This window comes from Bison bison, unplaced genomic scaffold (assembly GCF_000754665.1).
Source record: "Bison bison bison isolate TAMUID 2011002044 unplaced genomic scaffold, Bison_UMD1.0 scf7180017864304, whole genome shotgun sequence".
Classification (NCBI taxonomy): Eukaryota; Metazoa; Chordata; class Mammalia; order Artiodactyla; family Bovidae; genus Bison; species Bison bison.
The window spans coordinates 12,625,518-12,637,263 of record NW_011494876.1 but is presented as its reverse complement, the minus strand read 5'-3'; the positions used below and the strand labels follow the sequence as shown (position 1 = coordinate 12,637,263).

At 46.9% G+C, this 11,746-nt stretch overlaps 1 protein-coding gene across 2 annotated transcripts in view; it reads left to right on the top strand.

Annotated features, from left to right (window-relative positions):
• Positions 1-11,746, top strand: part of CACNA1D (calcium channel, voltage-dependent, L type, alpha 1D subunit) — a 349,684-nt gene that overhangs the window by 253,023 nt on the left and 84,915 nt on the right. Inside the window, exons 11-16 of one of the 2 annotated variants that reach the window (XM_010851679.1) lie at positions 1,041-1,128; positions 1,405-1,464; positions 2,434-2,460; positions 7,148-7,308; positions 8,245-8,470; positions 8,578-8,785. In XM_010851679.1, coding sequence (XP_010849981.1) covers positions 1,041-1,128; positions 1,405-1,464; positions 2,434-2,460; positions 7,148-7,308; positions 8,245-8,470; positions 8,578-8,785 — 770 coding nt within the window. The remainder of the gene's footprint in view (positions 1-1,040; positions 1,129-1,404; positions 1,465-2,433; positions 2,461-7,147; positions 7,309-8,244; positions 8,471-8,577; positions 8,786-11,746) is intronic. The other variant, XM_010851678.1, reaches the window with a different exon arrangement.

Here is an 11,746-nt window from a genome sequence, read left to right as displayed (position 1 = left end):
GCCGCCTGCTCCCCAGCACATGTTGGAGACGTTTCTAGGGTTGAATCAAGCGGAGGAGAAGAAAATACCCATGTGCCAGATGGTGACTCTTGAATGGGTCCCTGGGCCTCCTGACCTGAGTGGGTATGTTTCAACTTTTCCTCTGCTTCTGCTTGATGCTGTGCTGTGGGGAAGGAAGAAGTGCCCAGAGACACCGGTGCACTAGGACTACAGAGAGCTTTGCCCTCTGGTCGCTGGTTGGGAGAAAACCTTCTTTCCCCATAGGACCATGTTCTGAGCTCTAGTGCAGGCATCTTTGGTCAACAGTCTTTTTTGTTAATCTAACTGACGTCCTTCAGCATCTTGGCTTCACAAGCTGGGCAGAAGAACATCAGGTAGGATTAACGGAAAATGAGTTGAATACTTCCGTTTTTAAAGAGATTCTTTGCTTGGTACCTTCATATGCTCCTCCCTTGATAATATCTCCTCTCCTTCAGTATATTTAAAGTAAGAATTTGTTTATGAAATCTTAGATTTGTTCACAGATGTTCTAGAGTACTTCTTGCGGGCACTAGAAAAGATGTAGCTGTAACTGAGACGCTGTGACGGCCTCTCAGGGCAAACCTGGAAATCAGAGGAGTACGCTGGCACTGACAGCTACAGGGCTCACTTTGGTCCCCAGGCTTCTTTCCTTGGGAAGTTGGATAGTGGGTTTCTCTTCCTGTTGGGATACTTTCTGGGTTTCCTTGGCAGATCATGGAAGTGAAGGCTCCTCTGTGAGACACCGGGCTTCTCAGCACCTCCTTTTGCCAGTCAGGTCCCTGGGGACCCTTCATCATGTTCTTCACCCTCCTCCCAGCTTCCCAGAGGCTCATCCTGGAGGCAGAGATTGCGTTTGTCCCATCCTTGAGTGCGCAGGGCATCCAGTCAGTCAGTTCAGTTCGGTCGCTCAGTTGTGTCTGACTCTTTGTGACCCTGTGGATGGCAGCACGCCAGGCTTCCCTGGCCGTCACCAATTCCTGAAGCCACGGCACAATCTAAAGCGTTTCTTCTCCCCGCAGCCAGCATGCCCACCAGTGAGACGGAGTCTGTGAACACAGAGAACGTGAGCGGGGAAGGCGAGAACCGAGGCTGCTGTGGGAGTCTCTGGTGAGTGGGGCTGAGGCGCTGTCCTCTGGGCTCCTCCTGGCTTCTTAGAGAAGCAGATATGAGTGAGTTGCCCAGGTTTCGGTGGAGCCTGGAGCCATGGCCTCAGATGCAAGAGGGGTGGGCGGGCTCACCCTGGGCCCCTTGGCCCCCTCCTAGCCCTGGCCCCCCAGACCCCCAGCATATCACCTGCCTCGTCCTCCAAAGCGGTCCGTCCTGCTGAGATGGAACCTGCCTGGGCTGAGCCAGGTAACCTGGCAATTCCCCTGTGTCCACTAGGTGCTGGTGGAGAAGAAGAGGTGCTGCCAAGGCCGGGCCCTCTGGGTGTCGGCGCTGGGGGTAAAGGCTTCTCTGAGCCTGGTGCTGGCGTCAGTGCTTTGAAGGGCTTGTATGGCAGAATTGCTCACAGAATGTGCTCCCTATTTAAGTTTCCTTCATTTACGGGCTCTCCCAACCTTGTGCATAGTGGCTGGATAATGAGACCCTGCCCTTCTCGGCTCATACACTTTGTTTGGAGCCCTGCACCCCCTCTCCTAACCTTGGAGGATGCCTTCACATGAGCACACATTGGCTTTTTTTCTGGATGCACTGGGCTGCAGGAGCAGGCACTCCAGCTGCGTGCAGTGCACCAAGCACCGCCTGCTTTGGGGGAGCCCCACGCAATTCTCTTTTATTTGCTTTCTGCTGGTGTCCTTTAGGTCTTATGCCTGTCGAGTACAGGTGTCATTTTTAAGAGAATCTGATCTCCTTGGTGGAGATGCATAAAAATGATGTTAGGAGCAGGAAACTCAACAGTTTATGAAGTAAATTTTCCTCCTCCTCCTTGCTGTGCCCTCCTACAATAGCATGAAGTAGGTAGGGAATGGGTTTGTCTTGCCATTTTACAGATGAGCACACTGAGGCTGAAAAAGCTGTGCTGCTTGCCTGAGCTCTCGTAGAGTGAAGAGCAGAGCTGGAGCTCCAAGCCCAGGGCTCTTCTCACTGTAGCAGCAGCACGTGCTGTTGTGGAGATGCGTGGCTGAGCTGTGGGCAGGAGCAGCCCCGCTGGCTGCAGTGTGAGCAGTTTGGGGGTGGGGGGAGAAGAACCCTTGTCACCTCCACCTGTGCCAGGGCTGCTCAGGCAGCTGAGAGTCTTCTCTTGCCTGGCTCCCTGCTCCATGCTCACCCCAGCTGGCTCACTTCAGGAGCCAGCGGTGCTGGAACCAGGCTTCCATGCATGGCTTTTATGGTATCTCTGCTGAAAGGTGGAGGGGAACATATCCTGGAGCCTTCCTAACAGGAATCATATTCTTTCTGTTTTTCTTTCAGTCAAGCCATCTCAAAGTCCAAGCTCAGGTCAGTATCTTCTTTCCCTAATTTTTCTTAAACTTGTGTGGGCTTTTTATGTTCTACCTTCTGAACTTTATGTAGAATTGCTCTAGACCTGATTTTTTTATACTGTGGGCTCTAACATTCATGTAGAAGATCAGCCTGCCCAGTAAACAGTTAGTACCTGCCTTGTAGAACTGTAGTAGGTGCCAAAGAACCACTCCCCCCCAAAAAAAACAGATCAGTAAGATGCAACCATGAATAATGTTTTGCCTACTAATCAACCCTTTTTGTATACCCTCCCAGAGTCATTTCCTCTAAGAGAGATACTTCCTGTCACTTTTCTGCTGTAAACTTTTTCCATTGAAGGAAGTTCAAGAGGTCTTCTGAGTTCCTCGTAATGGTTTTACTTGCTCTGAGTGCAGGTTACATAATCAGTTGGTAAAAACTCATTGAACTGTATACCAGTGATTTGTTACTTTCCCATATAAGTATTATTTTTCAGTTAGAAACAGTGTTTTACTACTGTGGACAAAAATTCACTTAAAGTGGAATAGAACTGAAGGTGAAGTGTTGGTTGCTCAGTCGGTCCATCTTTCTGCCATCCCACGGACTCTAGCCCACCAAGCTCCTCTGTCCATGGAATTCTTTTTGTAAAACTGTAAAAATCCTAGCAGCACTGTTTATAATAGCCAGGACATGGAAGCAACCTAGATGCCCATCAGCAGATGAATGGATAAGAAAGCTGTGGTACATATACACAATGGAGTATTACTCAGCCATTAAAAAGAATACATTTGAATCAGTTCTAATGAGATGGATCAAACTGGAACCTATTATACAGAGTGAAATAAGCCAGAAAGAAAAACACCAATACAGTATACTAATGCATATATATGGAATTTAGAAACATGGTAACAATAACCCTGTGTACGAGACAGCAAAAGAGACACTGATGTATAGATCAGTCTTATGGACTCTGTTGCAGGGGGAGAGGGTGGGGAGATTTGGGAGAATGGCATTGAAACATGTATAATATCATGTATGAAACGAGTCACCAGTCCAGGTTCGATGCACAATACTGGATGCTTGGGGCTGGTGCACTGGGACGACCCAGAGGGAGGGTATGGGGAGGGAGGAGGGAGGAGGGTTCAGGATGGGGAACACATGTATACCTGTGGCGGATTCATTTTGATATTTGGCAAAACTAACACAATATTGTAAAGTTTAAAAATAAAATAAAATAAAATAAAAAAAGTATTGCTATTGGACCATACTCAGCCATTAATATCTGGGTTGTGAAAGAATATTTATTGATATTCTAAACCCAATATGTAAAAAAGCCAGTTGATAAACTCTGAGATTTCTGCAGAGCATTATACATATGTCTGTGTATGTGCATATATATTGCATTCTCTTTGTGTAGTAAGAAGTAACATGCTTTCTGTTTTCTGTTGTTTTGATGGTTTATTTCTATTTTGCCCTTTGTCCTCTTTTTGAATTTTAATATTTGCTTTAGAGAATTAATGTCACTTTAAGTAGGGAGTAATAATGAATGGTATCAATAAGAAATATTAAAGGGAAGAAATAATGGAAATTTAAAGCATAACTATCAATAAAATATCTTGAAAAAAAAAATCCTAGAAGAAAACATAGAAAATTTTAGTGACCTTGGGTTAGGCAAAAGTTTCTTGGGTACAACGCCCAAAGCACTGGTCATAACAGGAAAAACTGATGAATTGGACTTCATCAAAATTAAAACTACTACTTCTTGAAAGAAAAAGATCATTTGCAGACTGGAGGAAAAAATTATTGCAAAACAGAATTTAGAAAGGACTAGTATCAAGTATACGTAAGAATAGTATCAGTAATAATAAAACAACCCAATAAAAATGGACACTAGATTTTTAGTAGGCATGTAGTCATAGAGGGGGCTTCCCTCGTGGCTCAGATGGTAAAGAGTCTGCCTGCAATTCAGGCAACCTGAGTTCGATCCCCAGGTTGGGAAGATTCCCTGGAGAAGGGAATGGCAATCCACTCCTGGATTCTTACCTGGAGAATTCCATGGACAGAGGAGCCTGGCAGACTATAGTCCATGTAGATGGCAAATAAACACATGAAATGACCACTGGTCATTAGGAAATGCAAATTAAAATCACAGCTGAGATACCATGATGCACCTATAGAATGAATCAAATGTTGAAAGCTGGCATTTTGACAAGGATGCACATCAGTGGAAATTCTTATATACTGCTACAGGTCAGGTGACACAGCCATTTTAAAAGCAAGTTGTCAGTGTCTTACAAAGTCCAGCGTATTTACCATATGGCCCAGCAATTCACCTCTAAGGTATTTATATAGGAAAAATGAAGATAGATGCCTACACAAAAAATTTTGCATGAATGTTTATTCATAAACATTATATATGTATAATTGATAAATACAACACTTATATGTTTATAATTGCCGAAAGCTGTAAATAACTCAGATGCCCATCAGATGGTAAGGTAGACAAATTATAGTTCATCCATATGATGGACTGAAACTCAGCAACAAGAAGGGAGAAAACTACTGAGAGATCAATGAGACAAATGGATCACAAATGAACTTTTTCTAAATGAGGGAGGCCAGTCTCAAAAAGCTATATATTGTATGATTCTGTTGATAGGATTCTGAATGAAGCAAAATAATAGAGAAAGAGAACAAATCAGTAGCTCTCAGGGGCTAGGGTGAGCAGTGGATTAACTATAAAGTGCCATTAAGGATTTTTTTTTGAGTGCTAGAAATATTCTACGTCTTGATTGTGGTTGTGATTACAAACTTTAGAAGAAAAAGAAGTCAATTTTGCCATATGTAAGTTATATCTTAATAAACCTGTCTTTAAAAAAATTAAGGGGACTTTTCCTGGTAGTCTAGTAGCTCGGACTGTGTACTCCCAATGAGGGAGGTATGGATTCGATCGCTGGTTGGGGAACTAAGACCCCACAGCATGTGTGGCGAGGCCAAAAAAAAAAAAAAATTAACAGCGTTTTCATAATGAAAAGCACTTTCATGAATTTCCTGTTGCCAGAGGACATTTAAATTTCTTCATAATTTGGCCCCCAGATCACCCTCTGACCTCTGGGGTATTTAGACACTCCTCCCAGACTTCGCACTTTGTTATTCTGGACTGCTCTCCAGCTGTCACATGGACCACACACTCTAGTTCTTCCCACCCAGTCTCTTTGGCGGGAGCTAAGTGGAGTGCCCTGCTTTCTCCCTGTCCACCCTGGGCTAATCCTTATTCAGCTTTCTGAGGAGGCCTTCCCTGACCCTTCAGCTCTCTTGTGGCTCCCTTCTCCTTCCTCCTGTACGCAGTACCCTGGGCGTAGCACTTGGTGTGGGTGATTGCCTGCCACAGCCCTCATACTGTTACCGGGTGGGGTCACAGACCGCGCCTCCCCCGGACTTGGGAGACATCTGTCACTTGTCCCTGCAGCATGAATAGGGACTGCAGGGACAAGGCTGCGTGCCCTTGGGCTGGATGTCGTTCAGGCCACCTTGCTTGTGTGTATTGCATTATGCATCATGGGAGAAACCCAGTCTTGTGGGAACAGTTTTGAGTGTCCTCAGTGGAATTTTTCTACTCTTGTTATCATGTTTCCAGCTGCTGTTACCATCGGAAACCCACATAGCAAGAGCAGGAATACAATGCACCTCGCTTGTTCCAGGTCTTGCCAAAGAGCTGGCGCAAGTCTTTCATTGGTCCCTGGGTTACAATGTTCTTAGCAGAGCAGTGCAGCTGAGTCAGCCAGGGCTGCAGCCTTGACACAGCCTGCAGATTCTCCTGACTCAAGTGCTAGAGGAAGCGCCCACCACCCCAGTCTGTGAGCACAGCCCGGACCGGGCTGACACTGCCACTCGGTCAGCCGTTCTCTGAGACCCCCTTCACCAAACCGTCCCGTGGCAGGGAATGTTTCCCGTAGGGAGACGGGCTGAGGCAGAGAATACTCTAATTACATACTGCAACTGGGAGTTGGTAGAGAACATGCTGCTTGTCTGTTTGGCTTAGTTCATTTTATTTGTATGGAAACATGATTCAATATTAGCTCTCCTCCTAAAGGTATATTTTGAGCATTGCTAGTTAGAAAGGGCACCTGATGACTCAGGAGTACGACTCATGTCCTACTCAGCATTGATGACTCTCTCTGGCTCCAGAGCTACCTCCCAGATTTACGAAAGGACTGAAGGGTTCCCTAAAAGGAAAACTCAGGTTTTGGAGCCCTTGGCTGCCTGATAAATTCCACATGATGATCGAGGTGCTGCAAGAGATGTGGATGATAAGCTGGCGTCTCTGCGCGCTGACAGCTCAATCAGACCCGAGAGCCTCGTGGTGGGCATGTGAACTGTGGATGTGTACAAGCTGGTGACTCTGAACATCTAGATTTCCTGACCGGCTTGAGGACTGCATATGACAAATTACGGGGTTATCTGCAGCCATAGGAAGGAAACAGATAGCATGATCAAGTCAATACTGTGCTTTTAAAAAGTCATCTTTTAAAACCACCGTTATTTGTCTTATGAGGTCTGGTCATTTCTGTGTCATTTGTTCTCCTCTTTCCTCCCTGCACCCCGACCCTGGTGGGGACCTCCAGAGTGCAGTCATTCCTTAGCGATATTAATCAGGTGCTGTGTGTGTCTGTCATCCAGGGGGTAACGTTTGCTTCTCTTACAGCCGCCGCTGGCGCCGCTGGAACCGCTTCAGTCGCAGAAGGTGTAGGGCTGCTGTGAAGTCCGTCACGTTTTACTGGCTGGTCATTGTCCTGGTGTTTCTCAACACCTTAACCATTTCCTCCGAGCACTACAACCAGCCTGACTGGTTGACACAGATTCAAGGTATAAGCAGAAGCCATTCCCTTTTTGCTCCAAACAGGGGATCCCCGAGGCTGCCCAGCTGCAGTCTAGTCTTTTCAGATGGACGTGTGGTTGTCCAGGACCATTTCCAGCGAGCAGTGGAACTTGGAGGGTGGCAGAGCCAAGCACAGGCGCACCTGGCCAGAGTGTGCGGTCCGGGTCATGTGGTGTGTGATGCACGTTGGAGCTAATGACTCCAGAGCAGCTCATTGTCTGAACCCTGTGTGGGATCAAGGACTCTGGCAGCTGGAAGGGACCTCATATCCCTCCTCCCTGTGCCCGCTGGAAGCTTTATTTTCCGCTGTAGTTTCCTCGGCAAGTGGTGGCTGTTTGCCCACCTCGACTGCCCCAGCAGGGTGGTGTGGGAGCTCACCCCTTTCTGAGTTGGACAGTTTTGAGCCATTGTGAAGACCTACCTGATGTCAAGTTATATCTGTTTCTACTCAACTCTCCAGCCTGCTGGGTGGCATTTTTTGAAGTGACCTTGACAGGCAGCTGTTTCTTAGATCTGGGGGCAGTAAGTAAGACCAGACAGATTTCTTGTGTGACTGAAACAAATAAAAATAATACTATGGTCTAAATGCAGACTTGTAGGCTTTCAGGCCTCGAAAGCCACAGAGATTATGTGGTAAGCTGCCCCTCCCCATTGTACAGTCAGTGAAAGTAAACCCCAGAGAAACCAAGGAACTTCTCTAGGGGGCACACGTCTGGGTGGTAGCAGAAGCAAGACCGGAGCCTGGAAGACAAGCGGACCATGGGTGTTCCTGCCACATTTCTATAGAGAGGGCAAGAACAAAACTGTGGGCCGAGAGCTTGGGGCCCTTCTGGCAGCGGCTGGTGGGAGGGGAGGTGGGGGACCAGGGGTCAGAGATGCTCCCATGCTGAGATCCCATGGACACGTGCTCCTTGTGTTTCCAGATATTGCTAACAAAGTCCTCTTGGCTCTGTTCACCTGTGAGATGCTGGTCAAAATGTACAGCTTGGGTCTCCAGGCGTACTTTGTCTCTCTTTTCAATCGGTTTGATTGCTTCGTGGTGTGCGGCGGAATTACCGAGACGATCCTGGTGGAACTGGAAATCATGTCTCCCCTGGGCATCTCTGTGTTCCGCTGTGTGCGGCTCTTGAGAATTTTCAAAGTGACCAGGTGAGGACGCGTGTGCTCACTGTAGGGGTTTCCCGACCCCACTTGGGGGGACCATCTGCTCCACCCCACACGGCGCCCTAGGCTTACCCCCTCGTCTTGACTTGCAGGCACTGGACCTCCCTGAGCAACTTGGTGGCATCCTTGTTAAACTCCATGAAGTCCATCGCTTCGCTGCTGCTTCTGCTTTTTCTCTTCATCATCATCTTCTCCTTGCTGGGGATGCAGCTGTTTGGCGGCAAGTTTAATTTTGATGAAACGCAAACCAAGCGGAGCACCTTCGATAATTTCCCGCAAGCCCTTCTCACAGTGTTCCAGGTGAGTGCCCCGCCCTCCTATCCCTGGGTGGCGCCTTAGGAGACACCTTCTCGTCTGTCCACGACTCAACAAGGCAAAATGATTCCATCGTCACTGTACCAGCAACCTCTGTTCTAATAACACTCTGATTAATTTTGTGCCATATAAGTCATTTATTTTGCATCAAAGTCCAGAGGGATGTGCTGTGATCTCATGTTTTTGTGAGATCACTGGATGTCTTGCTAAGTCGCTTCAGTTGTGTCCGACTCTGTGTGACTCTGTAGACGGCAGCCCACCAGGCTCCCCCATCCCTGGGATTCTCCAGGCAAGAACACTGGAGTGGGTTGCCATTTCCTTTTCCAATGCATGAAAGTGAAAAGTGAAAGTGAAGTCGCTCAGTCGAGTCCAACTCTTAGCGACCCCATGGACTGCAGCCCACCAGGCTCCTCTGTCCATGGGATTTTCCAGGCAAGAGTACTGGAGTGGGGTGCCAGTGCCTTCTCCACTGGATGTCTTATGAAATAATAAACCTCACGTTTGTGTTTGACTGTATGAGGTTTCTGGGGTTTCATAGGGTCTGAAATCCTCTTCTTGTACTTTGCTCATTCTTGATGGCAGGCAAGTTTTATAATCCTGGTTATAATGGATTTATGCATAGTGTGACTTCTAAAGCCCTGATGCTGTGGTGTATAGTCAGGAATCAGGGTGACTAAACAGTTGCGACAACTGCTGTCCCTGTGTTGTCCCCTGTCGTGTGATGGAATGGGGACACACAGACTCTGAGGGATGTCTGTGCTGGTGCGGCCCTGGCGGGCATCAGGCTGAGAAAGGAGCCACGGGGTTAGGGCTTCACAGGTGGCCCTACCCTCAGAGGCCCAGCCTTTCCACCCCACCTGGCTCTCACCTCAGGTGTTCCAAGCCCCCTCCTTGTGTGTTGTGGCCTTCCTTGGACAGAGCCTGGCAGGTAAATTTTAAAAACCCATCTGCCCTTGTTGCTTTTCACATGTAATGCCAGCGAGTCCTGCAGGCAGGGCGGGGCGGCCTGGTGGGAGGCCTGACCTCCCACGGTGGCTCTTCCATTGCTCAGCACTGTGACTTTGTAAAGTGACTGTTTTCTGAAAGATGGAGCCTAGAAGGAATGATCTCTAAGGTTCTTTCCTACTTGGACATTTTGAATTGAATGGAATTGCTATCACTGCTACAGGCCTGGTATATAGCAATACAGTATAATATAACTCAGAATTGTTTATTTTTGGCTGTGCTGGGTCTTCGTTGCTGTGCTTGGATTTTCTCTAGTTGGGGCAAGCAGGGGCTCATCTTCATTGCAGCGCTTGGGCTCCTCACTGCAGTGTCCTCTCTCTTTGCAGAACACAGGCTCTAGGCTTTCGGGCTTCCGTAGTTGCAGCACATGGGCTCAGCAGTTGTGCATGGGCTTAGTTGCTGCATTGCATGAGGAATCTTCCCAGACCAGGGATGGAACCTGTGTCCCCTGCGTTGGCAGGAGGATTATTAACCACAGGACTACCAGGGAAGTCCCCTAACTCAGCTTTTTGAATTAAACTTAATTTTTGGCCACTGATGAATTATTCATTTTGTCTTGTTTTGTTTTTTTGATGCTTCCAGAGAAACCTGCATTTTGCTGGTGGTTTTTGTAGTACATGTGTATGGCACAGAATTTAAATGTTAGAAAAACATGTAAAGTAGCAAGTCTATCTCCAACCCAGCCACCAATTTCCCCTTGTGGGAGGCAACCACCATTAAGTAGATTTTTCTGTATTCTCCCAGTGTGCTTGCTCAGATGTAAATAAATTTATCTGTCTACCTACGATCAGATGAATTTACACAGATGGTAGCTCATTCTACGTGCTTTTTTAAATCTTTCTTCTTTAGCACCTAAAGTGTCCTTAAGAACCTGTCTTATTGGTCCATAAAAAGGTGCCTCTTCCTTTTCAATGCTGCCTCCATTTATTTTTTATTGGAGGATAATTGCTTTACAAATTACTGTATGGTTTGTGCCATACATGAGCATGAGTCAGCCACAGGTAGACATATGTCCGCTCCCTCCTGAACCTCCCTCCTCCCCCTCCCCCTCGAGGTTGTCACAGAGCACTGGGTTGAGCCCCCCGTGTCTGTCCATTTTGTGGTGTGGGTGTGCCATAATTCATGGAACTGGTCCCTTGCTGCTGAATGAATATTAAACTGTGTCTTGGCTGAGTGGGTAGCCTTGCATGCACATCGTGGGGCTCATGTGTGATATTAGATCTATGGCATAAATCCCCTCAAATGGAATTGCTAGCTTAAAGGGGGTGTGTCCATTTTCAACTTTGACACTCTTGCTTAAGTCTTCTCTTTAAGGCTGTGGTAGTTGATCCTCCAGTGATGGGGGTGGATTCTGTCTGTCACCTCACTCTCTTTTAGCACAGTGAGTACACAAACATTTTGATCACTGCCTGTCTGGTAGATGAAAGTGTTCTCTCATTGTAGTTTTAATTGATACTACTCTTGTCAGGAATGAGGTTGAATATCTTTTCATGTGACTAGGAGCCATTTATAGTTCCTTCTCTATGAATTGCTTTACCTCTTCCAATCATTTGGCAAATTTCTGTTTGGTAGTGATTCACATCATAGATATGATTTTCCATTTCCACAGTTGATAAAGTATGAGGAATGCTAGGCAGCCGTTAAAAAGAATAAAGTGACCCTGTGACACAGAGGGTCTCCAGAATACATCGAGAGGGAGAATAAAAAGCAAATTGCAGAAAATTCAAATAGTATGATACCCTCTATTTCTAATAAATAAATAAGATACCAACTGCCTGTTTTCTCCGGGTGTGTATGCTGCTGCTGCTGCTGCTAAGTCGCTTCAGTCGTGTCCAACTCTGTGTAACCCCATTGATGGCAGCCCACCAGGCTCTGCCGTCCCTGGGATTCTCCAGGCAAGAACACTGGAGTGGGTTGCCATTTCCTTCTCCAATGCATGAA